Raw genomic sequence first — 27917 nt, 5'->3', positions numbered from 1 at the left:
ACATGTTTAAGACAGCATGTAGGTATAAGCTGTGACCCTGCTTTGAAAAAACAGAACATGTAACCATTGTTTGGGTTACTTGAGGGACCACATCTTGCTCAATTTTATTCAACTGTAGCAACTTTAAAGCTAGGTTCTACTAAACTCTGTATTCTAGCTTGTTACTCTTTTGCAAACACTGCCCATCTCATGTTATCTGTTCCTTTTGACTCTAATTTCTCCCTTCCATGTATTCATCTGGTTATAGTCATTATTCATCATGTAATTTGCTAGAACCTATTTTGTACAGAATATACCATCACTTTTTGTTTTGGTTACTTGGTTTCTTACAAGTGTTTTACCTTCTTAAAGGCTAATTTAGGAGTGGGGGATGAAATGGGGGAGTCATCTCTCCTTGATTTAACCAAGCTTGAAATAAAATCTGGATATCTGCAGAGCACCTGCTCTCCTCTGACAAACAGAAAGGGAATCAAACACAATGGCAGGATTAGAGTAAATTTTACATTTTCCTATCATGAAATCTAATTGATTATTTTCTTTGGAAAGGTCAGAGAATATAACTTCTATTGAGAAACACATTGAGGAATAGAAAATTTTTATGAACTCTAAGTTATAAGCAACTTGACTACTTAAATGGTTTACACATGTAAGATCATTCGAGGGAGGCTCAAGAGGGAGGTGATATGGGGATATATGTATACTTATAGCTGATTCATTTTGTTGTACAACAGAAACTAACACAACATTGTAAAGCAATTATACTTCAATAAAGATATTAAAAAATTTTTAAAATAAAGATCATTCAAGAATTGCAACCTGCAGACTCATCAATTATATCACCACAAACATTTCTTCTGCAGTGTCGATAACAAATTGAACCCTTTAAATACCTTTGAGCCCATGTCCTCTCTTTCTTTTGTTATTTCTCTTTTCATCATCTCTTTCTCAAAGGCTCTTTTTTCTCGCTGAGATGCGAGTTCTTTCTCAAGTCGCTCTGTCTGCTTCTCCAGTTCATTCTTCAACTGTTCGCACTGGATTAAAGCCTGCCAGAATAAGACAGAGTGAAATGGGACCTTAGAATTTAGAAGAAATGAGAGGGAAATAAGACAATTAAGCTTTGATTTTATTTAAAATAGTTACAACTCACTGTAAAGTCAAAGTAAAGAATATTTTTGTATTTGTTTGTCAACACCACTTACTGATTCATATGTTACATGTATTCAAATGTTACATGTGAAAATAAAACTGAACAGGACTTCCGGGAAGATGGCGGAAGAGTAAGACGCGGAGATCACGTTCCTCCCCACAGATACACCAGAAATACATCTACGCATGGAACAACTCCTACAGAGCATCTACTGAACGCTGGCAGAAGACCTCAGACCTCCCAAAAGGCAAGAAACCCCCCACGTACCTGGGTAGGGCAAAAGAAAAAACTAAACAGAGACAAAAGGATAGGGACGGGTCCTGCACCAGCGGGAGAGAGCTGTGAAGGAGGAAAAGTGTCCACACACTAGGAAGCCCCTTCGCGGGTGGAGGCTTCGGGAGGCGGAGTGGGGGAGCTTGGGAGCCGCGGAGGAGAGCACAGCAACAGGGGTGCGGAGGACAAAGCGGACAGATTCCAGCGCAGAGGATCGGGCCGACCGGCACTCACCAGCCGAGAGGCTTGTCTGCTCGCCCGCCGGGGCGGGCGGGACTGGGAGCTGAGGCTCCGGCTTTTGTCGGAGCGCCGGGAGAGGACTGAGGTTGGCGGCGTGAACACAGCCTGCAGGGCGTTAGTGCACCGCGGCTGGCCGGGAGAGAGTCCGGGGAGAAGTCTGGACCTGCCGAAGAGGCAAGAGACTTTTACGTCCCTCTTTGTTTCCTGGTGCACGAGGAGAGGGGATTAAGAACGCTGCTTGAGAGAGCTCCAGGGACGGGCGCGAGCCGCGGCTAAAAGTGCGGAGCCCAGAGACAGACATGAGACGCTAGGGCCGCTGCTGCCGCCACCGGGAGGCCTGTGTGCGAACACAGGTCACTAGCCACACGCCCTTCCGGGGAGCCTGTGCAGCCCGCCACTGCCGGGGTCCCGGGATCCAGGGACAACTCCCCCGGGAGAACGCACAGGCGCGCCTCAGGCTGCAACGTCTCGCCGGCCTCTGCCGCCGCAGGCCCGCCCCACACTCCGTGCCCCTCCCTACCCCCGGGCCTGAGTGAGCCAGAGCCTCCGAATCAGCGGCTCCTTTAACCCCGTCCTGTCTGAGCAAAGAACAGACGCCCTCCGGCGACCTACACGCACAGGCGGGGCTAAATCCAAAGCTGAGCCCCTGGGAGCTGTGAGAACAAAGAAGAGAAAGGGAAATCTCTCCCAGCAGCCTCAGAAGCAGCGGATTAAAGCTCCACAATCAACTTGATATACCCTGCATCTGTGGAATACCTGAATAGACAACCAGTCATCCCAAATTAAGGAGCCCTGTGGATGAAAGGCTCTTGGGGCTGCAGCCAGGAGTCAGTGCTGTGCCTCTGAGGTGGGAGAGCCAACTTCAGGACACTGATCCACAAGAGACCTCCCAGCTGCACATAATATCAAACAGCAAAAATTTCCGAGAGATCTCCATCTCAACGCCAGCACCCAGCTTCACTCAACGACCAGCAAGCTACAGTGCTGGACATCCTATGCCAAACAACTAGCAAGACAGGAACACAACCCCACCCATTAGCAGAGAGGCTGCCCAAAATCATAATAAGTCTACAGACACCCCAAAACACACCACTAGACGTGGACCTGCCCACCAGAAAGACAAGATCTAGCCTCATCCACCAGAACACAGGCACTAGTACCCTCCACCAGGAAGCCTACACAACCCACTGAACCAACCTTAGCCACTGGGGACAGACACAAAAAACAACAGGAACTACGAACCTTCAGCCTGCAAAAAAGGAGACCCCAAACACAGTAAGATAAGCAAAATGAAAAGACAGAAAAACACACCGCAGATGAAGGAGCAAGATAAAAACCCATCAGACCTAACAAATGAAGAGGAAATAGGCAGTCTACCTGAAAAAGAATTCAAAATACTGATAGTAAGGTTGATCCGAAATCTTGGAGATAGAATGGACAATAGAATGGACAAAATGCAAGAATCAGTTAACAAGGACCTAGAAGAACTAAAGATGAAACAAGCAACGATGAACAACACAATAAATGAAATTAAAAGTACTCTAGATGGGATCAATAGCAGAATAACTGAGGCAGAAGAACGGATAAGTGACCTGGAAGATAAAATAGTGGAAATAACTACTGCAGAGCAGAATAAAGAAAAAAGAATGAAAAGAACTGAGGACAGTCTCAGAGACCTCTGGGACAACATTAAACGTACCAACATTCGAATTATAGGGGTTCCAGAAGAAGAAGAGAAAAAGAAAGGGACTGAGAAAATATTTGAAGAGATTATAGTTGAAAACTTCCCTAATATGGGAAAGGAAATAGTTAATCAAGTCCAGGAAGCACAGAGAGTCCCATACAGGATAAATCCAAGGAGAAATACGCCAAGACACATATTAATCAAACTGTCAAAAATTAAATACAAAGAAAACATATTAAAAGCAGCAAGGGAAAAACAACAAATAACACACAAGGGAATCCCCATAAGGTTAACAGCTGATCTTTCAGCAGAAACTCTGCAAGCCAGAAGGGAGTGGCAGGACATATTGAAAGTGTTGAAGGAGAAAAACCTGCAACCAAGATTACTCTACCCAGCAAGGATCTCATTCAGATTTGATGGAGAAATTAAAACCTTTAGAGACAAGCAAAAGCTGAGAGAGTTCAGCACCACCAAACCAGCTCTACAACAACTGCTAAAGGAACTTCTCTAGGCAAGAAACACAAAAGAAGGAAAAGACCTACAATAACAAACCCAAAACAATTAAGAAAATGGGAATGGGAACACACATATCGATAATTACCTTAAATGTAAATGGACTAAATGCTCCCACCAAAAGACACAGATTGGCTGAATGGATACAAAAACAAGACCCATATATTTGCTGTCTACAAGAGACCCGTATGCTAACACATATATATGGAATTTAAGAAAAAAAAATGTCATGAAAAACCTAGGGGTGAAACAGGAATAAAGACACAGACTTACTAGAGAATGGACTTGAGGCTATGGGGAGGGGGAAGGGTAAACGGTGACAAAGCAATAAAGAGGCATGGACATGTATACACTACCAAACGTAAGGTAGATCGCTAGTGGGAAGCAGCCGCATAGCACAGGGAGATCAGCTCGGTGCTGTGTGACCGCCTGGAGGGGTGGGATAGGGAGGGTGGGAGGGAGGGTGACGCAAGCGGGAAGAGATATGGGAACATATGTATATATATAACTGATTCATTTTGTTGTGAAGCTGAAACTAACATACCATTGTAAAGCAATTATGCTCCAATAAAGATGTTTTAAAAAAAAAAAAAAAAAAAAAAAAAAAAAAAAACTGAACAAAATGGTCAAAAATAATCATTCTGAGATTCTGGAATGAACCAAAGGCAAATAAAGTGAGAAGCATTGATTTATGAAAAGCTGCTGGAACTTAGGTAATGAAGTGGGGACAGCAGCCTTATTGGTTGGAGTTGCTTGTATCCCCATTTACACAGTGCGGTTTGTATAGTAGTTTTACCAGGATGAGGCTGGCTGTGAAAGCCGGAAGCTTTGCTGCCAGAAAGGACTGACCTGATTTGAGGTAGGGCAAAAGCCCACACTCAGCAGTGTTGCCAGAAAAATGAACAAACTTGGTAGGAAACAAAGGAAATCACATAGCTCTTGAGCCTGGGGTGGCAACTGTGGTTGGGATGAGTGAAAGATCAATGGACCAGCCATTAAAAAAAAAAAAAAAAAAAAAAAAAAAAAAAAAAATGTTACATGTATTCAAATGTTGTATTTATTCACATATTTCAGTTTGCACAATTAAGGCTATATTAACTAATCAACTAAGAAAATTCAGGTAACAAACCTTGATAAGGGCCACAGAGGAGTCTGAATTTTATAAAAGGGGATCAGAAAAACCAAGTGTTCTAGTATTTTCAATTATATATCATGTTTATACTACAAGAAATATATAAGTATCTAATTTAACTGATTTTTCATCTCGACATGGTTAAAAATTATTTGTACTTTAAATGATAAACAGATCAAAATTTTAAGATGAGATGTATTTATCATTACATACAGGCATTTACTGTTTATATAATAACTGAGCTTCCTTAAATATAAGTACGATAAGATTTGGTTCACTCTCCTTACACACATAACTAAAGTAAAAATTAAGTAATAATCAAGTTTAGATAAGGAAAGACTCAAAACAGCATTTACTACCTAGTTTTGTAAAATGAGAAGTGTTATATTTCATTTCTGGCAATTTAAAAGTCGATAATTGTCCTTTAGTTTAAATTTCCCACTCTGAATTTCCAGAAGTAAATTCTCTCTAACTTCCTTTTGGCTGTATTTACAATATCGTTATGCATAACACACAATAATAAACTAAATTCAAAATCTCAAGAAAAAAATAAAATTAAGGTGCTTGACATAGAAAATCTGAGTCATACTATGGTGTCTTAGTCTCATCCCAGTGGCTCATCATTATATCCTCCTCACTCAACCTCTATTGTGTTCCCCTGAATTGAGAGAAAGAAACTCAAGTCTCATATGACTTATATACTATGTAATTATAAAATGATAGTCACAGTTGGTGTTAATGGAGATGGAAGCAGTCTCAGTAAGCACTGTAAGCTCTATGCATTGCTATGCTTCCCTCTGGTGAAAGCTATAATAAATATAGACAATAAATATCTAGGATATGTGAATTTTCTTCTTTTTATCATGAGATCATTAAACCCTAATTTCTTTCAAACTCTTCTGGAAATGTTCTATACTCCTAGGCATAAAAACTGAGGATAAAATGCAACTGTCCCAGATTAACTGATAAGCAAATAAAATGCCTGAAAAAAGATTCTCCTAGGGAGTCAGTCCCAAGTCCAATTCCAGTTGAAAATGTCTGGAAAATAAAATTTTACATTAGATTTTAAAAGAAATGGAAAAGCATAATTTTTCTATAATTTAAACACTTGGAGCTTGAAATACTATGAATTAGAGATTTTTGCGCTTCAGAACACAATTGCTCTTGTGTAAAATATTTTTTATGAACCTAATAAAAATGTTCATAATGTTCACTGATATATGAATATCATGAAAGACTAAAATGATTATGGAATATAAACTAATACATTTAATCAGAAGGTTTTTCACTGAATAAAAACTCAGGAATCAACCTTATTAGGTACAGGAACAGTGGAAGGAACTGCTGAAGATCAGGCTAACATGAAGAGCAACTAAAGAGTCAATTCAAAGAATTCAATCAATTCAAGAACAAGGAACAGTAAATGATCCTGACAGGTAAGAGGCCTAACGCTAAGATAATATAAAGAAAAAGCACAAGGGAGAAGTTGTAAATCACTTAAACAAAACCGTTGCTGAAGCCTTGGTTTCATGGATGGCCTTCTATGAGGAGTACCCACCACTGAGAGGTGATGGTGAGTATGAAAGCAGTAACGAAACACTGAATAAAAATATTAGGTTAAAAACTGGATATTGATCACTCTTGGTTTATAGCCAATGATTCCATATAAAATAGCTTTTGCTTGTTTTGATTTTAATATATATGTCTGGTCACAATGAAGAAAATATTAAGTAACATTTGGAATTAGAAAAGTCATTTAATCTTACAATGGTCCTCATATACAAGATTTGGGTTTACTAAATAAATATTTATACATTCCTTCCATTAAAGCTTTGTCTTTTAATTCTAAGACTTACTCTCCTAGTTTTCAGAATCCCAGATGACTCAGTGCTCCCTGATTATACTCCATATAATCATTCAGTAAAGGCATATAACCAAATCCTCAAAGACTATTGACCAAAAAGTTCGTTTGGGTTTTTCCGTAAGATGTTTGGCCAACCCAATTAACTGATGGATCTTCACAGGTGACCAAGTTAGTTTGGAATCTGCGGCTGCCATTTCTCCTAGTGGTTCCCAAGGTCGTGGCTCCTTTCTTTCCCTGAGCACAATCCCTTTCTTGGTGGAAATGGCTGTAGGTCTTAGGGAGTTGGGGATTTACACAACCCTCACCCTCCAGTAGACTCAATCTTCAAAGGGCCTTTTCTCTTCTGGGAAATTTATTTGTGGTCATTCTTTGTTGGCCACAGTAACACATTTTTCAAAACATAATTTATTGGACTTGATATTCCCAGTCCTGGTTTTATTAAACGAAAAAGTATGCATTACTATCTTAATGGAGTCAAAACATTTTCCAAAATAAATTTGTACCTAGTCAACTCAATTCTTAAAATAGGGAAACTCTTTTAGGAAATATAAAAGTCCTTCCCAAGTGCTAGGGTTGGGTTCCTAGATATCCTTGTGATCAGAGAATTCATGATTATAGGATTAAAGAACTATGAGGAATAATAGAGTCCACACTTATGAATGTAAACTTAAAAGTTTATGAAAATGCTTTCATTTTTATGAAACATAGCCCACAACATAAAAATGATTTTCAACATGTTTTAGGCATTTAATTTACAAATAATGCAAACTATTGATTATTAATTTATAAATTTATCCTTACTAGGAACCTATCAGTCAGTCTATCCCTAACTCCCACTTCCAAGATATTTATAATTTGTTTTTGTCTTGTGGAAGATAATGTACATATCAAGAAACATTATATTCTACATTTGTGCTTGCAATCAAATGCTCAAGGCTTTTCTGATTTTCCTTTTACTTCGGGTTTCTAATTCTTGCCTTTCTGATTCTGCTGTAGCCTAAGGAAAACAATAATTTGAATACTTAAAAAGGAAAAAAAAAGTTTGGGGGGACATTTATTCAACCTTCTGGGTTGGTATTTTTGTTTGTTTGTTTGTTTGTTTTTTGTTTGTTTTGCTGTACGCGGGCCTCTCACCGCTGTGGCCTCTCCCGTTGCGGAGCACAGGCTCCGGACGTGCAGGCCCAGCAGGCATGGCTCACGGGCCCAGCCGCTCTGCGGCATGTGGGATCTTCCCAGACCGGGGCAAGAACCCGTGTCCCCTGCATCGGCAGGCGGACTCTCAACCACTGAGCCACCAGGGAAGCCCTGGGTTGGTATTTTTTTAAAAATGTTTCTTCAGGGCTTCCCTGGTGGCGCAGTGGTTGAGAGTCTGCCTGCCGATGCAGGGGACACAGGTTCGTGCCCTGGACCGGAAAGATTCCACATGCCGCAGAGCGGGCTGGGCCCGTGAGCCATGGCCACTGAGTCTGCGCGTCTGGAGCCTGTGCTCCACAATGGGAGAGGCCACAACAGTGAGAGGTCCGCGTACAGGAAAAAAAAAAAAAAAAAAAAAAATTTCTTTAGAGGATTATCTCATTATAGATATGCTCATGGGAACATCATGCCAAAGCCAACAATTTCCCTTCCAATAGAGGCAGGCAGGTCTAAGGCCCAGTTAACCTTTTTATCTTGTAGCTTTACCAAAACATCACTGCAAAAACCTCTACTTTTCTACCTTCATTTATTCCCAGGTTAATTTTTTTCTCCCTTTTAAAATTATTCCCAGTTGTAATGACTTGCAAATTTCCAAGAAAAACAAAAACATTTATTGATCACTTACTGTGTGCCATATACTTTCCTAAATGGCTTACATGGATTAATTTATTTAACTCTCTCACTGAATTTTAAGTGGCTTTTATCACTCTGTTGATAAGAAACTGAGGCTTTGAGACATTAACTAACTTGCCCAAGAGCACAGACCTAGAAAGTGGCAGAATAGGGATTTGATCCAAAGAAGTTACACAACTGAATCCATGCATGGCACTATAATTTTCTCATGTTATAGATTTATTTTCTGATAAAATTCTCAGGTGTTTGCATTGCCACTGTAAAAGTACATATAGTCTGTCCTCCTTATCTGCAGGTTCTGTATTCACAGTTTCTGCATCCAAGGTTTCAACCAGTCACAGATTTCTGTCCTGGAACCAATCCCCCATGGATAAAGAGGGAGGACTGAATATGATATGGCATGATATAATACAATATTAATGTAATGTAATGTAATTGCTTCTACTTATTTAGCATGCAATATGCAAAATAGAACACTAGGTGGCAACAAATGTTAAGGAACTATAAGAAGAAAGTAACCATTTCATAACTCAGTAATAAAGTAGTTGGTTTTAAAATTAAAATATGTATGCTGTTTCACTCTTTAATCTCAGAAAGCAAAATTCCTAATACTTTTTTTATACATCTTTATTGGAGTATAATTGCTACAATGTTGTGTTAGTTTCTGCTGTACAACAAAGTGAATCAGCTATATGTATACATATATCCCCATATCCCCTCCCTCTTGAGCCTCCCTCCCACCCTCCCTCTCCCACCCGTCTAGGTCGTCACAAAGCACCGAGCTGATCTCCTTGTGCTATGCAGCAGCTTCCCACTAGCTATCCATTTTACATCTGGTAGTGTATATATGTCAACGCTACTCTTTCACTTCGTCCCAGCTTCCCCTTCCCCCCTGGCGTCCTCAAGTCCATTCTCTATATCTGCGTCTTTATTCCTGTCCTGCTATTAGGTTCATCAGTACCATTCTTCTAGATTCCATATATACATGTTAGCATATGGTATTTGTTTTTCTCTTTCTGACTTACTTCACTCTTTATGACAGACTGTAGGTCCATGCACCTCACTACAAATAACTCAATTTCGTTTCTTTTTACAGCTGAGTAATATTCCACTGTATGTATCTGCCACATCTTCTTTATCCATTCATCTGTCGATGGACATTTAGGTTGCTTCCATGCCCTGACAATCGTAAATGGTGCGGCAATGAACATGGTGGTACATGTCTCTTTTTGAATTATGGTTTTCTCAGGGTATGCGCCCAGTAGTGGGATTGCTGGGTCATTTGGTAGTTGTATTTTTAGTTTTTTAAGGAACGTCTATACTGTTCTCCATAGTGGCTGTATCAATTTACATTCCCACCAACAGTGCAGGAGGGTTCTCTTTTCTCCACACCCTCTCCAGCATTTATTGTTTGTAAATTTTTTGATGATGGACATTCTGACCAGTGTGAGATGATACCTCATTTTTTTTTTTTTTTTTTTTGCGGTACGCGGGCCTCTCACTGCCGTGGCCTCTCCCATTGTGGAGCACAGGCTCCGGACACGCAGGCTCACGGGCCCAGCCGCTCGGCGGCACGTGGGATCCTCCCGCACCGGGGCACGAACCCGTGTCCCCTGCATCAGCAGGCGGACTCTCAACCACTGTGCCACCAGGGAAGCCCTCATTTTGGTTTTGATTTGCATTTCTCTAATGATTAGTGATGTCAAGCATCTTTTCATGTGTTTGTTGGCAATCTGTATATCTTCTTTGGAGAAATGTCTATTTATGTCTTCTGCCCATTTTTGGATTGGGTTGTTTTTTTGATATTGAGCTGCATGAGCTGCTTGTATATTTCGGAGATTAATCCTTTGTCAGTTGCTTCGTTTGCAAATATTTTCTCCCCTAGTATGTTTTAACATACCTTAGAGATAAAAACTGCCAGACTTGCACTGCATTTTGTAAACTGCTTCGAAATCAATCCTTGAGTTATTACTAACTTAGTGAAAAATAGATTTACAATACACAATAGCCTTTCTAGTTCTTAACCACTAAGATTTTAAAAGCACTAATTACAAAAATTCATACTAATATTTAAAGCTAATAATTAACTTTACATCAGTTCAACAACATTTATTGTACAATTAATATGTAAATGGCCATGTGAAGAATACAATGATAGATGTCACAGACCTGGTTTTTAAGGGCTTTTGGTGGAAAGGGCTATGTAAACAGCCACAAAAATTATACACAGCTTGCTAGGAATACAGAGAAGGAAGAGATTAATTCAAACAAGAAGGTGCTGGGGAAAACTTCCGAGAAGACTGCCATCTGAGTTGCCCCTCATAGAATGAATAGATACTTCACAGATGGATACAGTGCAGGAAAGTACAACATGAGCAAATTCATGGAAATAGTCAATTGTAGGTCACGTTATAGAAACAGTATAGGTTATATGAAAACTTGTAGTGAAAGATAAGGCTAGAAAAGTTAGAGTGGGACCATATTGTGAAAGATCTGGAAGGTCATGCTAAGGATTTGTCTTATTCTACTGCAAGAAGAGAGCTGCCTGAACAGGGAGATTTACAGTTTAGGAAAACTTTGGCAGCAATGTGAAAGATATACTGGAATTGAAAGAGACCTGAGGGAGACCAATTAGAAGGCTATTGCAATAGGCCACATAAGAGTATGTGAAGACTCGAACCAGAGCAGGAGTATAGGTATGGAAGCTGCGGGCATAACTTAGTAGGGGTTTTTGAAGATACGGTGAAAGTTTGATAACTGATTGGATGTTGACAGTGAGGAATGGGGAGGACCCAAGATATTTTAAAGGTTCCAAGCCAGGGCTGTTGGTAAGATGATAATACCATTATCTGAGAAAAGATAATACAGAAAATTATAGAAGGAAAAGGAGTGATAGACAGTAAGGAGGAGAGAATTTCCAGTTTGGTGGTGTAGAGTTTCAGATGCTAATGGCATATCATCCATAAAAGAGGTCTAGTAGAAGCAAGAAATGTAGGTCTGGGGCACAGAGGAGTTCTTAGAGCTAAAGGCACAATGTGGAGGTGGTCAAGTGAGGGGGAGACACAAAGTCCTGGAAATTAGGGCAACATGGCTGGACGGCTAGGAACTGACTGAGGAATGTCTGCATTCTAGGCTTGTGGAAAACAAGTTAAAAGACATGTGGAAGAGTAGACAAGAGCAATGCAAAGAGGACCCACAGAGTGAAATATCAGATTAATCAAGGGGAAATGATGATATGTTATGCTAGTACAGTTAATGTCTTCCTGGAGTTGGGTCAAATGAGGACTGAGATGAAGTCACTGGGTTTAGTAATCAGGAAGTGACTGGTGACCATAATGTGACCAATTCAGTAGCATGAAATCAGACTACAATTTGTTAAAAGACTGACTGCAATGTGTTCAGAAGTGAATGGAAAGCTACAAAGGTAAAGACAATGGAGAATGAAGGATGGAAGATACAAGAAAGATGTGATAACAAATGTCTCAATGTCCCTGAAACCCTAGAAGTAGGAGATATCAAGAACTTAGAGAGATTCATCTTGGGAAGTAAGAGGACCAGATAAGAAAGAAAAAAATGTGAAGACACATTTGAGGGATGAGAAAGTGTTGATGAGGCTCTTGTCAGTTGGTTGTGATCTCAGTAAAGTAGGTCAGCTATTGAGAGTGAGGTGCTAAGAGTGGAGTTGGGAAAATGAACAAAGTGGCATTCCTGTCTAGTCTAAAGTACATGTGGTAGGGAGACCTTCAAGAAGGTGGAGGAGTAAGATGTGGAGATCACCTTCCTCCCCACAAATACATCAGAAATACATCCACATGTGGAACAACTCCTACAGAACACCTATTGAACACTGGCACAAGATATCAGACTTCCCAAAAGATGCCCTCAGGCAACCTACACGCAGAAGCGGGGCCAAAGCCAAAGCTGAACCCCAGGAGTTATGCAACCAAAGAAGAGAAAGGGAAATCTTTCCCAGCAGCCTCAGGAGTAGCAGATTAAATCTCCACAGTCAACTTGATGTACCCTGCATCTGTGGAATACCTGAATAGGCAATGAATCATCCCAAAATTGAGATGGTGGACTTTGGGAGCAACTGTAGACTTGGGGTTTGTTTTCTGCATCTCATTTGTTTCTGGTTTTATGTTTATCTTAGTTTAGTATTTAGAGTTTATTATCATTGGTAGATTTGTTTATTGATTCAGTTGCTTTCTTCCTCCTTTTTTTTATATATATAGATATATTTTTTTCCCTTTTCTCTTTTTGTGAGTGTGTATGTATATGCTTCTTTGTGTGATTTTGTCTGTATAGCTTTGCTTTTACCATTTGTCCTAAGGTTCTATCTATCCGTTATTTTTCTTTGTTTTTTTGTATAGTTTTTAGTGCTTGTTATTGGTGGATTTGTTTTTAGGTTTGGTTGCTCTTTTCTTACTTTCTTTCTGTTTTATTACTTTTTAATTTTTTTATTAATTTTTTATTTTAATAAAATTATTTTATTTTTCTTTCTTTCTTTCCTCCCTTTTCTTCTGAGCCATGTGGCTGACAGGGTCTTGGTGCTCCAGCTCGGTGTCAGGCCTGTGCCTCTGAGGTGGGAGAGCCGAGTTCAGGATATTGGTCCACCAGAGACCTCTCGGCTCCATGTAATATCAAACAGTGAAAGCTCTCCCAGAGATCTCCATCTCAATGCTAATACCTAGCTCCACTCAACTATCAGCAAGCTACAGTGCTGGAAACCCAACGCCAAAGGACTAGCAAGACAGTAACACAACCCCACTCATTAGCAGACAGGCTGCCTAATATCATAATAAGGTCACAGACACCCCAAAACACACCACTGGACGTGGTACTGCCCACCAGAAAGACAAGATCCAGCCTCATACACCAGAACACAGGCAAAGTGCCCTCCACCAGGAAGCCTACACAATCCACCGAACCAACCTTAGCCACTGAGGGCAGACACCAAAAACAGCAGGAACTACAAACCTGCAACCTGCAAAAAGGAGACCCCAAACACAGTAAGTTAAGCAAAATGAGAAGCACACAGCACATGAAGGAGCAAGGTAAAAACCCACCAGACCAAACAAATGAAAAGGAAATAGGCAGTCTACCTGAAAAAGAATTAGAGTAATGATAGTAAAGATGATCCAAAATCTTCACAATAGAATGGAGAAAATACAAGAAATGTTTAAAAAGGACCTAGAAGAACTAAAGAGCAAAGACACAATGATGAACAACACAATACATGAAAAATTCTCTAGAAGGAATCAATAGCAGAATAACTGAGGCAGAGGAATGGATAAGTGACCTGAAGATAAAATAGTTGAAATAACTACTGCAGAGCAGTATAAAGAAAACAAAAAATGAAAAGAATTGAGGACAGTCCTAGAGACTTCTGGGACAACATTAAATGTACCAAGATTCGAATAATAGGGGTCCCAGAAAAACAAGAGAAAAAGAAAGGGACTGAGAAAATATTTAAAGAGATTATAGTTGAAAACTTCCCTAATATGGGAAAGGAAATAGTCAATCAAGTCCAGGAAGTTCAGAGAGTCCCATACAGGATAAATCCAAGGAGAAACACACCAAGACACATATTAATGAAACTATCAAAAATTAAATACAAAGAAAAAATATTAAAAGCAGCAAGGGAAAAACAACAAATAACATACAAGGGAAACCCCATAAGGATAACAGCTGACCTTTCAGCAGAAACTCTGCAAGCCAGAAGGGAGTGGCAGGACATATTTAAAGTGATGAAAGGGAAAAACCTACAACCAAGATTACTCTACCCAGCAAGGATCTCATTCAGATTTGATGAAGAAATTAAAATCTTTACAGACAAGCAAAAGCTAAGAGAATTCAGCACCACCAAACCAGTTTTAAAACAAATCCTAGAGAAACTTCTCTAGGCAGGAAACACAAGAGAAGGAAAAGACCTACAATAACAAACCCAGAAGAATTAGGAAAATGGTAATAGGAACATACATATAGATAATTACCTTAAATGTAAATGGATTAAATGCTTCAGCCAAAAGACACAAACTGGATGAATGGATACAAAAACAAGACCCATATATATGCTGTCTATGAGAGATCCACTTCAGACCTAGGGACACATACAGACTGAAGGTGAGGGGATGGAAAAAGATATTACATGCAAATGGAAATCAAAAGAAAGATGCAGTAGCAATTCTCATGTCAGACAAAATAGACTTTAAAATAAAGACTATTACAAGGGACAAAGAAGGACACTACATAATGATCAAGGGATCAATCCAAGAAGAAGATGAAACAATTGTAAATATTTATGCACCCAACATAGGAGCACCTCAATACATAAGGCAAATGCTAACAGCCATAAAAGGGGAAATTGATAGTAACACAATCAGAGCAGGGGACTTTAATACCCCACTTTCACCAATGGACAGATCATCCAAAATGAAAATAAATAAGGAAACACAAGCTTCAAATGATACACTAAACAAGATGGACTTAATTGATATTTATGGGACATTCCATCCAAAAACAATAGAATACACTTTCTTCTCAAGTGCTCATGGAACATTCTCCAGGATACATCATACCTTGAGTCACAAATCAAGCCTTGGTAAATTTAAGAAAACTGAAATCAAATCAACTATCTTTTCTGACCACAATGCTACGAGAGCAGATATCAATTACAGGGAAAAAAACTGTAAAAAAATACAAACACATGGAGGCTAAACAATACACTACTAAATAACCAACAGATCAGTTAAGAAATCAAAGAGGAAATCAAAAAATACCTAGAAACAAATGACAATGAAAACACGATGACCCAAACCCTATGGGATGCAGCAAAAGCAATTCTAAGAGGGAAGCTTATAGCAATACAATCCTACCTCAAGAAACAAGAAACATCTCAAATAAACAACCTAAACTTACACCTAAAGCAATCAGAGAAAGAAGAATAAAAAACCCCGAAAGTTAGCAGAAGGAAAGAAATCATAAAGATCAGATCAGAAATAAATGAAAAAGAAATGAAGGAAATGATAGCAAAGATCAATAAAACTAAAAGCTGGTTCTTTAAGAAGATAACAAAAATTGATAAACCATTAGGCAGACTCATCAAGAAAAAAAGGGAAAAGACTCAAATCAATAGAATTAGACATGAAAAAGGAGAAGTAACAACTGACACTGCAGAAAAACAAAGGATCATGAGAGATTACTACCATCAACTCTACGCCCATAAATTGGACAACCTGGAAGAAATGGACAAATTCTTAGAAATGCACAACCTGCCAAGACTGAATCAGGAAGAAACAGAAAATATAAACAGACCAATCACAAGCACTGAAATTGAGACTGTGATTAAAAATCTTCCAACAGGGCTTCCCTGGTGGCGCAGTGGTTGAGAGTCCGCCTGCCGATGCAGGAGACACGGGTTCATGCCCCGGTCCGAGAAGATCCCACATGTCGCGGAGCGGCTGGGCCCGTGAGCCATGGCCGCTGAGCCTGCGTGTCTGGAGCCTGTACTCCACAACGGGAGAGGCCACAACAGTGAGAGGCCCGCGTACTGAAAAAGAAAAAAAAATCTTCCAACAAACAAAAGCCCAGGACCAGATGGCTTCACAGGCGAATTCTATCAAACATTTAGAGAACAGCTAACACCTATCCTTCCCAAACTATTCCAAAATATAGCAGAGGGAGGAACACTCCCAAACTCATTCTACGAGGCCACCATCACCCTGATACCAAAACCAGACAAAGATGTTACAAAGAAAGAAAACTACAGGGCAATAACACTGATGAACATAGATCCTCAACAAAATACTAGAAAACAGAATCCAACAGCACATTAACAGGATCATACACCATGATCAAGTGGGGTTTATTCCAGGAACGCAAGGATTCTTCAATATACGCAAATCAATCAATGTGATATGAACAAATTGAAGGAGAAAAACCATATGAACATCTCAATAGATGCAGAAAAAGCTTCTGACAAAATTCAACACCCATTTATGATAAAAACCCTCCAGAAAGTAGGCATAGAGGGAACTTACCTCAACATAATAAACGCCATATATGACAAACCCACAGCCAACATCATTCTCAATGGTGAAAAACTGAAACCATTTCCACTAAGATCAGGAACAAAACAAGGTTGTCCACTCTCACCACTGTTATTGAACATAGTTTGGCAAGTTTTAGCCACAGCAATCAGAGACAAAAAAGAAATAAAAGGAATCCAAATCGGAAAAGAAGTAGTAAAGCTTGTCACTGCTTGCAGATGATATGATACTATACATAGAGAATCCTAAGGATGCCACCAGAAAACTATTAGAGCTAATCAGTGAATTTGGTAAAGTAGCAGGCTACAAAATTAATGCACAGAAATCTCTGGCATTCCTATACATTAATGATGAAAAATCTGAAAGAGAAATTAAAGAAACACTCCTGTTTACCACTGCAACAAAAAGAATAAAATAGCTAGGAATAAACCTACCTAAGGAGACAAAAGACCTGTATGCAGAAAACTATAAGATACTGATAAAAGAAATGAAAGGTGATACAAATAGTTGGACAGATATACCATGTTCTTGGATTGAAAGTATCAACATTGTGAAAACGACTATACTATCCAAAGCAATCTATAGATTCAATGCAATCCGTATCAAACTACCAATGGCATTTTCCACAGAACTAGCAAAAAAAATGTTACAATTTGTATGGAAACACGAAAGATCCTAATAGCCAAAGCAATCTTGGGAAAGAAAAACGGAGCTGGAAGAATCAGGCTGACTTCAGACTATACTACAAAGCTACAGTAATCAAGACAGTATGGTAATGGCACAAAAACAGAAATATAGATCAATGGAACAGGATAGAAAGCCCAGAGATAAACCCACGCACATATGGTCACCTTATCTTTGATAAAGAAGGCAAGAATGAAAAATGGAGAAAAGACAGCTTCTTCAATAAGTGGTGCTGGGAAAACTGGACAGCTACATGTAAAAGAATGAAATTAGAACACCCCCTAACACCATACACAAAAATAAGCTCAAAATGGATTAAAGACCTAAACGTAAGGCCAGACACCATCAAACTCTTAGAGGAAAACATAGGCAGAACACTCTATGACATAAATCACAGCAAGATCCTTTTTGACCCACCTCCTAGAGTAATGGAAATAAAAATAAAAATACACAAATGGGACCTAATGAAACTTAAAAGCTTTTGCAATGCAGAGGAAACCATAAAGAAGACGGAAAGACAACCCTCAGAATGAGAGAAAATATTTGCAAATGAAGCAACTTACAAAGGATTAATCTCCAAAATTTACAAGCAGCTCATGCAGCTCAATATCAAAAAAAAACAAACAACCCAATCCAAAAATGGGCAGAAGACCTTAATAGGCATTTCTCCAAAGATATACAGATAGCCAACAAACACATCGAAGGATGCGCAACATCACTAATCATTAGAGAAATGGAAATCAAAACTACAATGAGGTATCACCTCACACTAGTCAGAATGGCCATCATCAAAAAATTTACAAACAATAAATGCTGGAGAGGGTGTGGAGAAAAGGGAACCCTCTTGCACTGTCGGTGGGAATGTAAATTGATACAGCTAGTATGGAGAACTGCATGAAGATTCCTTAAAAAACTAAAAATAGAATTACCATATGACTCAGCAATCCCACTACCAGGCATATACCCTGAGAAAACCATAATTCAAAAAGAGTCACATACCACAATGTTCATTGCAGCTCTATTTACAATAGTCAGGACATGGAAGCAACCTAAGAGTCCATCGACAGATTAATGGATAAAGAAGATGTGGCACATATATACAATGGAATATTACTCAGCCACAAAAAGAAACCAAATTGAGTTATTTGTAGTGAGGTGGATGGCCGGAGAGTCTGTCATACAGAGTTAAGTAAGTCAGAAAGAGAAAAACAAATACTGTATGCTGACACATATATATGGAATCTAAAAAAAAAAAAAAAAAAAAGCTTCTGAAGAAACTAGGGGCAGGACAGGAATAAAGACACAGACATAGAGAATGGATTGAGGACACGGGGAGGGGGAAGGGTAAGCTGGGACGAAGTGAGAGAGTGGCATGGACTTATATATACTACCAAACGTAAAATAGCTGGCTAGTGGGAAGCAGCCGCATAGCACAGGGAGATCAGCTCGATGCTTTGTGACCAACTAGCGGGGTGGGATAGGGAGGGTCAGAGGGAGGCCCAAGAGGGAGGAGATATGGGGATATATGTATATGTATAGCTGATTCACTTTGTTATAAAGCAGAAACTAACACACCATTGTAAAGCAATTACACTCCAATAAAGATGTTAAAAAATATAAAATAAAATAAAATTTAGAAAAGTATATGTGGTAGTCAACTGCAAGGAAAAGAATTGCTAAACAGTACTTATACACTGAACGTGACTGGTATTACTCTCCTGTGGAATTCATTGTTGCTTTCTTACATGGCTTCCCTCAGTAACACTTGATAGGCTGAAAATGATAGGAAAAACATGTATGATTTGGATTAACTTTCACGTGGCACTGGTAAAGTAGTTAAATTGGAAAGGTAAGAATAACAGAATTCTAGAGTGTTACTGAGAGCACACTGAAATTCCCTTAGCGGATATTTACTGAGTACCTATTACTTACCAAACACTATGTAAGATACTAGGGATTTAATAGTGACAAGATGGACAAGTTACTTCCTGCCAAGGAGTTTAAAGTTTAATGAAAGATACAAACAAACAACCAATAATAATACATTTTGATAAATGCTGTAATGAGTAGTTCTCAACTGGGGACAATTCTGCACCACCCCCCTCAGGGTCATTTGGCAGTGTCTGGAGATATCTTTGGTTATCAGAACTTGGGGGAGAGGGATGTGCTACTGGAATCTAGTGGGTAGAGACCAGAGATGCTGCTAAATATCCTATAGCATGGAGGACAATCTCTAAAACAAAGAATTATGTACATCAAAATGTCAACCATGCCAAGGTTGAGAAACCCTGCTCTAAAAGTACATAAGAGGTATATCAAATCTAGACATGGGAGATCATAGATTTTCTAGAGACAGTGGCATGAAGGATGAAGAAAATATCCAAGCAATGGTGTGGAGAAGAATTTGCATGGCATGTACAGAGACCCAGAGGCTAGAAAAAGCATGGCATAAACACAGCGATTAATAGCCATCACCATCACCACAACTACTTATTGAAGAAATATTTTGTGCCAGAGTTTCTATAAGATAACAGATATAAATTTTAAAATACAGTCCTAATTAAAATCCTATGTGTCAGATATTATTTCCATTTCACAGATGAAGAAAAACTGAGGCACAGAGAACTAAATAACTTGCCCAAGGTCACACAGCTGGTGAATGGTGGAGCTGGAAGTTGAATCTAGGTCTTGCTAACTCTACTAAGACCATGCTCAACCTCTAAATTCTACTGCCTTTCCAAGCTGACAGGGGCTGAGTCTGTTGGAGGAGAGTAAAAAGTGACACTAAAGGGTTGAAAGGAAGCACATTAGGACAGACCTCATAAGCATGTGAAGTAGTTTGGAGATTACGCTGAAGGCAGTGGGAAACCACTGATGGATTTTAATCAGAGAGTCACATGATAAAATCTGCTTTGAAGAAAGATCACTTCTAGCTGCATTGTAGGGAATGGAGTGAAGGAAAAGAGACAAGGGATGTTATAATTCATGAATCCAGAGATTATAGTATCCTGAACAAGAAAGGTGACAGTGAGGAAAGAATTCAAGCAAACTTCAAGGATTAAAACTCTTATTTAGTGACTGGTTGGAAGCCAAAGGAGAGGATGACATCCAGTTCCCAATCAGGGCATGACAGTGGACAAAAGTGCCATTCAGCGAGTAGAGAACACAGCTGTTTTGATGAAGTGAATATAATGAATTTAGTTTGAGATCATAAAATTCACATCTAAATGGAAAGGGAAGAGGAACAGCCTGAAGATAATAGATAAAATGAGATATGAGAGGAGGTAGAAGAACTGGAGGCAGTTATGAGGACACTGAGTAGATTTAACTGAGATAGGGAGGAAGAGAAAAGGCTCTGGTCAGAGAGATCAGTTTTAGAGTTTGAGATCTCGTGGACCCTTCAGTTCACGTGGGAGTTACAGAAGAACATAGAAAATGTTAGAGTTAAGGAAAGCAAAGTGTGTCGGGACTAAGATGTTGCATATGTTAACAGTATGGATGTGGAAACCTTTCAGAATGATGAAAAGAGATAAAGTAGAGGGTGCTATGGACGGAATGTTTGTGCCTCTCCAGAAGTCACATGTAGAAATCTAACCCCCAATATGATGGAATTAGATGGTGGCCCTATGGGAGGTGATTAGGTCATGAAGGTGGAGCCCTCATGAATGGGATTAGTGCCCTTATAAAATAGACTTCAAAGAGTTCCCTTGCCCCTTCCACCATGTGAAGACACAGTGAGAAGAGAGCTGTTTATGAACCAGAAAGTGAGCTCTTACCAAACACCGAATCTGCTGGTGCCTTGATCTTGCACTTCCCAGAACTATGAGAATTAAATGTTTGTTGTTTAAGCCACCCTGTCTAAGGTGTCTTTGTTATAGCAGCCTGAAAGGACATAGACAAGGGGGAAAAGTGTCAGAGGCTAAAGCTCTTAAAAGGTGTCAAAGATCTTACAACTATTTTATAAACCCAAGTGATGGATGATTTTCTTTAAAAAAAATATCAAATAGTGTCTTCCAGATTGAGAGTTTATATTGATTAAAATTAGGGAGAGGAGAATCAACGATGATTTCAAAGAGAAGTGGTAAACTAACTTCAAAGAGGAGTTAGTAGGTACGAAAGCAAAGGCCTGGAAACGGCAGTATGGGGTGATATGAATGCTGACCCCTCCATCACAGTCACATGAGATAAAATGAACAGCAAAGGGCTTCACTGGAGGTTTTGAGGGTCATAACATCAGCAAGGGACAGCTAGAGTCAGTCCAAAGGAAGACGTAAGAGTGTTTGAGGAAGTAAAATATGTTAGGGCATTTGGTCAGAATGAACATAAGTTTCAAAAGGCATAGGGGCATTATGAGGGTCAAATGGTCTAGGAAGAGTTAAAGATGGTCTGGATAGAGATAAATGGGTAAGGCAATGACTGAGGAGAAGCTTAATATAAAGGTGATTAGCCCAATAGTTTAATAAAATAGTGATGCTACTATATGGCTTAGACCAATGTTATCTAAAGCATTTTTTGTGATAATGGAAATGTTCTATATCTGCACTGACCAATACAGTAATCACTAGCTACATGTGGCTACTAAGTACTTGAAGCGTGGCTAGTGTGTTTAGGGAAAATACATAGCAACTTTAATGGTTTAAGGTGTGGCCCCCAAACACAGAAATGAATCATCAGTAACCTCCTACTATTCAAAGTGCTTAGAACACTGCCTGATCACTTAGTGTTAACTATTACTGTCATTATCATTATCATTAAATGTGTTTGACTTAAGCACACAATGGATACAGACTCATAGCTAAAGATGCTATTAAATACACATATATTATTATTGTGGCATATCTGGATGTTCTCAAACTTTCCCAGGTATAGAGGAAAAACATCTGTCTTCACATACATGAGCATACACAAATGGGTGACTATGGGTGCTAATAGTTTCACTTCGCATTAAAAGTTATCGGCAAATAAAAAGATTAAGCATAAAAGTCTCTCAAAGTACTGTATCACATCATAATACTATTCTTTCAATAGTGATACAGCAAGAGAATTTGCAGGGGAATAAGAATTCTCCAAAGAGCAAATTTGTTTACTTTAGAAAGTCAACATTAACAAACTGGTATTCACTTTGTGTGTTTGGAAAAAAACAGTTTAGCTATGGAGAATAACGAAACAAATACTCAGAAAAGAAAAAAAAAGGCAATTATGGCATGCCTTTATTTTATTAGACTTGCCTTGGTTTTCTCAAAGTTGGCCTCCTCAGTCATTTGCACAGCTTGTTTCACCTGCTCATAAGCACTTACTTCTCTTTGCTGCACCTCTGTCAAGCTGCTCCTCACAGAAACTAGTGCAGACATTAAGTCATCTCTTTCTCTGTCAGCACAAAAAGAACATTGAAAACAGCAAATGATCAAATGATCATGTATTCATACGTCAGGAAGAAAAAAGCATTAATATGTATTAGAAGAAGAGCCAGGGCAGGCCAGCTCAGCACATATTCAAGCACACCCCAAAGAAAGACCCTCTGTCCTCACTTGGTGAGGGGCAGGCAGAGCAGCCAGAAAAGCCATGAGCATTCATGGCAGGACTGCATCCACATGGGATAATAACCAATTATGGAGAGGACTGGCACACTGAGGGCTGGAGAGGGAAGCCCAGAAAAGAGGAAATTAATTTAAAAATTAAAAAGGTGGGGGGCAGAAAAGGAGACAAAAGTAATAAAGTAGGGAAGGTGGGGATTGTACTTCAAAGCAGAAGTAACCATGGTAAGAAGGGACTACTGAAATTTTGTTTACACTGCCAACTCCCCTCTCTACTAGAACAAACAAACTAGGACTAGAAATATGTCCTTTCCTTTTCATCTTCCTTCACAATCCTCTTTTTCACCCTTCTCTATGAATTAAAAACTTTCACCTACTTATGAACATATTTCTTCTTTCAATGGGTAGTACTGGTGAATCACTCAAGTGCCCTGGTTACACATATAATGCTCATTATTTTACAAAATCTTATCCTACAGGTTTTGACCCTTGCCTAGATCCATCCCTCCCTTAGCAATTTTCAGAAGTACCCTAGGCTAAGCTATTTCTTGGGGATAGAATTGAACTGAATGCCAAAATGCGTTGGCATGTAAAATAGCAAGGATCCAATCTTATGGATTAAATAAATCCATATAAAATTCTACATGGCCAGCCCAACACCAGGCCTGAGTGAGCCTCTCACAATGGGAAATTTTACATGATACATCAATGTGAGAATGAGAGGGCAGCTCTCCAAATTACCATCTTCCAAGGCAAAAGTTCTTTAACTGCTTAAAAATACCATGTGAATATTTTGATGAATATGATCAAGGAGTTTTTCAAACAAAGCAAGCAATGCAGCATTAACCCTGTAACATGCCATCATGATCCAGATGAAAGAGCAGCTGAGGCAGAAGATGAGGGAAGAAGCATGGGTGTCAGTTCTGGGATGAACTAACGAGCATGTAGTATTTAAGGAACCTAGTGCAACAATCAGAGCAAAAAGGAGAAAGTCCCTGAATAATCTTGGCCAATGTTTAAAATAAGGAAAAGGGAGAGTTGGGCTGATATATACATGAGCTTCATCTTGAAATATGGAGTGCCTAAGAAGTGCCTTTAATTCTTAAGTTATTCCACAGTTGCTAGCAGTTTTAAGCTTTATTAAGCATTGCTAATAAGTATTATCACTGTTTTTAAAAAGAAAGTCTAGAAGGCTAACTACAACATTTCCTTCTTCCTCATTTCTGGGAAGTTCCTACCCATAGTCTTTCAAAGCCAGCTATACAGAAGATTGCCAATCACCCACCCCCAAGTCACAAGCTAGACTGAAGTCCCAGGATAGTACAGTAGTAATCATTTCTCCTGTCTGAAAAGTACACTGAAGCTCCTCCAAGGCACTATGAGCTACAGAAAGGAATTTAATATAAAGCAGTTCCACCCTGATTCCCATTTGAAAGTATTTTGATCATTAAGAAAGAAAGAGCGGTTATTGTTGCTCTTACCTAGTTCATGACATAATGAGGTCTGAGTGGAAGGCAGAAATTAAAAAATACTATAAGGACTTCAAACCAACTTTTAAATTATATCCAATGTACTCAGCAGTCGTTAAGTATTCCCTCCAAAAAGTCCCAAGTGCCCTAACAAAACACCACAAACATATGGGTTGTCTGGTCTCCAAGTTGTGCCTGATCCTCTCCTTTTCAGCTGCCCAATGTTGTGTCACATAGTCAATAAATTACATGCTAAAAAATCAACAACATAGTTTAAAACTAGTGTTACAATGCTACATTTTGAATAGAGACCAGGAAACTCTTTTGATTTATCATATTTGGGATATAACTTTTTAAAAATCCATATTAGAGTCATGCAGGAAATACTATGATACAGTTCTTTGAGGGTTCAGGCTTCTAACTATGCTTCAAACTAGAAATCCAAACGTAAAAAGTTTTGGTCACTCTTCAAAGTCAGCATACACTCAGTATTCAGCATTCTGCATTACTAAACTGAAAGAAACTGAACACCAGCTTAGGTCATATAGACAAAGATTTTCATTTATAATAAAAGCAGAAACCTTCCATAGTATACTGTTATTAAGGTAGAACATGAGCCAACGACATGCTGACAAAGCAGAAAACCGAACTGAGAAGGTTAACATTTATTTTAAGAGGCTAAGAGCTGAAATTTAGGATAGAGACAAAGAAATATATAACTGAGCAAGAATCTAATTCCTAAATGACTGCCAGACTTGGAATCAATGAAAACACTGTAGCTTCCTTTCAAAATATTTTTCTCATGACCTAAAAGGATAATATGAAATGCAATATAATAGGGGGGAAAAAAGTTTTTTATTTGCTGATTGGTTTTGTCAGACTACTTAGTTTATCTTAGACTATCCTCTTTATCTGCATGACTTTGAATATGTTTTTCCATTTTAAAATTAAATTTTCATTACTTTCTCCTTATAATAAATTAATTACCAATATGGTTAGGGACCTATTTAACACATACTTTCAATTTCAATGCCTTCTTCTACTTCTCCAGTGGTAATCACTGTTAAATATTGTGTGTTTATTCTTTCATATCTTTCTCTACGCATATGTATGAACCTGGAGAAAATATATAGTAAGGTTGTGAATGGACCTCTGAAGGAATACAAACAGTTTCATACCAGGTATGTCTTTCTCATCTTGTTTTATTTTTTCCTTCAACAACATATTTTGGAACTTGGTTCCACATTAGTACATATAGATCTACTTCAATCATTTTTTTTTGGCTGTGCATAAAATTTCATAGTTATCTCAACTGTAGTTTAGTTATTCTTCTCTGAAGAATATTTAGGTTGTTCACATCTAAAAGAAAAACCTCTCGTTTTCTTCTACACCCAGTTTCTGTACTCACAACACTTCTGATACCACATGCGTAGGTTTTCCACATACAGCACTTCTCTTAATTCTCAGTGGACACTAACTCAGTTCTGACACTAACTGCCTGGAGTTGGTACAGACCCCACAGGTTAAGGCTCAATCCCACAAAACTGCCCTCCACTTTAGGTGCCAATTGCAAGTCCCAGGTATCTTGTATCTCTGACCAACTGGCCAGAAATCATGGGTTCCCATGACCCCTTCTAGGATTAAATACTTTGCTAGAACAGTTCACAGAACTCAGGTAAGTGTTTTCCTTACTATTTCCCCTTTATTATAAAAGACGCAACTCATGAACAGATAAACAGAAGAGATGCCTAGGGCAAGGTATGTGGAAAGGGGTGTGGACCTTCCATGCCCTGTCTGGGAGTGCCACCCTTTACTACCTCAATGTTTTGACCAATCCAGAAGCTCCCTAAACTCCATTGCTTAGGGTTTTTATAGAAGTTCCATAGGCATGCTTGATTAAATCATTGCCATTGGTGACTGGACTCCATCTCCAGCCCTTCCCCTTCCTAAAGGCTGGGGAGTAGGGACTGAAAATTCCAATCTTCTAATCATATGGATGGTTTCTGTGGCAACCAGCACTCCCATCCTTAGTGGGTTTCCAAAAGTCATCTACTTAACATAAACTCAGGAGTGGTTGAAATGGGCTTCTTAAGAATAACAACCTATTTCAGAAGCAGGGGACAAAACCCAAATATTAGTACAAAATATGTACCTATTACTTTTACCACTTAGAAAAATACAAGAGTTTTAGGAGCTCTATACAAGGAACAGGAGATGAAGACCAAAATACATATTTCTTATTAAATCACAATATCACGACACCATCACAAATAATGTTGCAAAAAGAGTTCCTACAAATGCCCCATTATGCACATACATACATTCTCTATGGTAGATTCTGAAATGTGTAATACATAATTTAAATATTAATGAATAGTGCTAAATTACCCTTCAAAGTAGTGTCAATTTATAGTTCCACCAGCAGGGTATGAAAATACACACTTATTCATAGCCTCATCATTCTTGACCCCTTTTTTAAATGTTCACCAATTTGATAGTTGGCATTTTCAAATGTATTTCCTTGAATAGTAACAGAATGAATACCTTTTAAAATAAGATAAAACTTGCAAAGAAGAACTAGATGAAGTGGAGATAAGCAGTCTGTAATAAAGAGTTCAAGGTAATGATCATAAACACGCACAATGAATTTGGGAGGAAAGTGGATGAACACAGGAAGATGTTTAACAAAAACTTAGAAAATACAAAAGGAATCAAACAGAGCTGAAGAATATATAACCGAAATTTAAAAATACACTAGAAGGAATCAATAGTAGGTTAGATAATACATAGGAAAAATCAGCAAACTGGAAGACAGAATAGTAGACACACACACACACACACACACAAGAGAAAGAAATACAAACAAGAAACTAAAAAGTCATAAAATGAAAAAGGAAAATAGCAAAAGAAGAAGGGACAGAAAAGAACTTCAAGAATAACCCCAAAACAATTAACAAAATGGCAATGAATACAGACTTATCACTAATTATTTTAAATGTAAATGGACTAAAGCCTCCAATCTAAAGACACAGAGTGGCTGAATGGATACAGAAACAACAGCTGTATGTATGCTGCCTACAAGAAACTCACTTCAGATCTAAAGACACACACAGATTGAAAGTGAGAGGATGGAAAAAGATAATCCATGCAAATGAAAATCAAAACAAAGCTGGGGGCAGCAATACTTTTATCAGACAAAATAGACTTTAAAACAAAGAGTGTAACAAGAGACAAAGAAGGACATTACATAACGATCAAGGGATTGATCCAAGAAGATGATATAACAAGTATAAATATATATGCACCCAACATAGGAGCACCTAAATACATAAAGCAAATATTAACAACCATAAAGGGAGCTACTGACACGATAATAGAAGTGGACCTTAATATCCCACTTAAATCAATGGACAGATCATCCAAACAGAAAAATCAATAAGGGAACACTGTCCTTATATGATACATTAGACCAAATAACTTAATAGATATATGTGGAACATTT

At 38.7% G+C, this 27917-nt stretch overlaps 1 protein-coding gene across 12 annotated transcripts in view; it reads right to left on the bottom strand.

Annotated features, from left to right (window-relative positions):
• The window catches only part of SDCCAG8 (SHH signaling and ciliogenesis regulator SDCCAG8), a 265774-nt gene that overhangs the window by 179990 nt on the left and 57867 nt on the right, over positions 1-27917 (bottom strand). For 11 of the 12 annotated variants that reach the window (XR_010941422.1, XR_010941421.1, XM_067729496.1 and 8 more), the window contains 2 exons: positions 22641-22779; positions 891-1043 (listed from right to left, as the gene is read on the bottom strand). Coding sequence is in view for 10 of the 12 variants with exons in the window: in XM_067729496.1 (XP_067585597.1) it covers positions 891-1043; positions 22641-22779 (292 nt within the window). In the remaining 2 variants the exon portion in view is untranslated. The remainder of the gene's footprint in view (positions 1-890; positions 1044-22640; positions 22780-27917) is intronic. The other variant, XM_067729499.1, reaches the window with a different exon arrangement.

This window comes from Pseudorca crassidens, chromosome 2, assembly GCF_039906515.1.
Source record: "Pseudorca crassidens isolate mPseCra1 chromosome 2, mPseCra1.hap1, whole genome shotgun sequence".
NCBI classification, from domain to species: domain Eukaryota; kingdom Metazoa; phylum Chordata; class Mammalia; order Artiodactyla; family Delphinidae; genus Pseudorca; species Pseudorca crassidens.
Note: the sequence above shows the minus strand (reverse complement) of the source record. Positions and strands in the feature narration are given on the sequence as shown.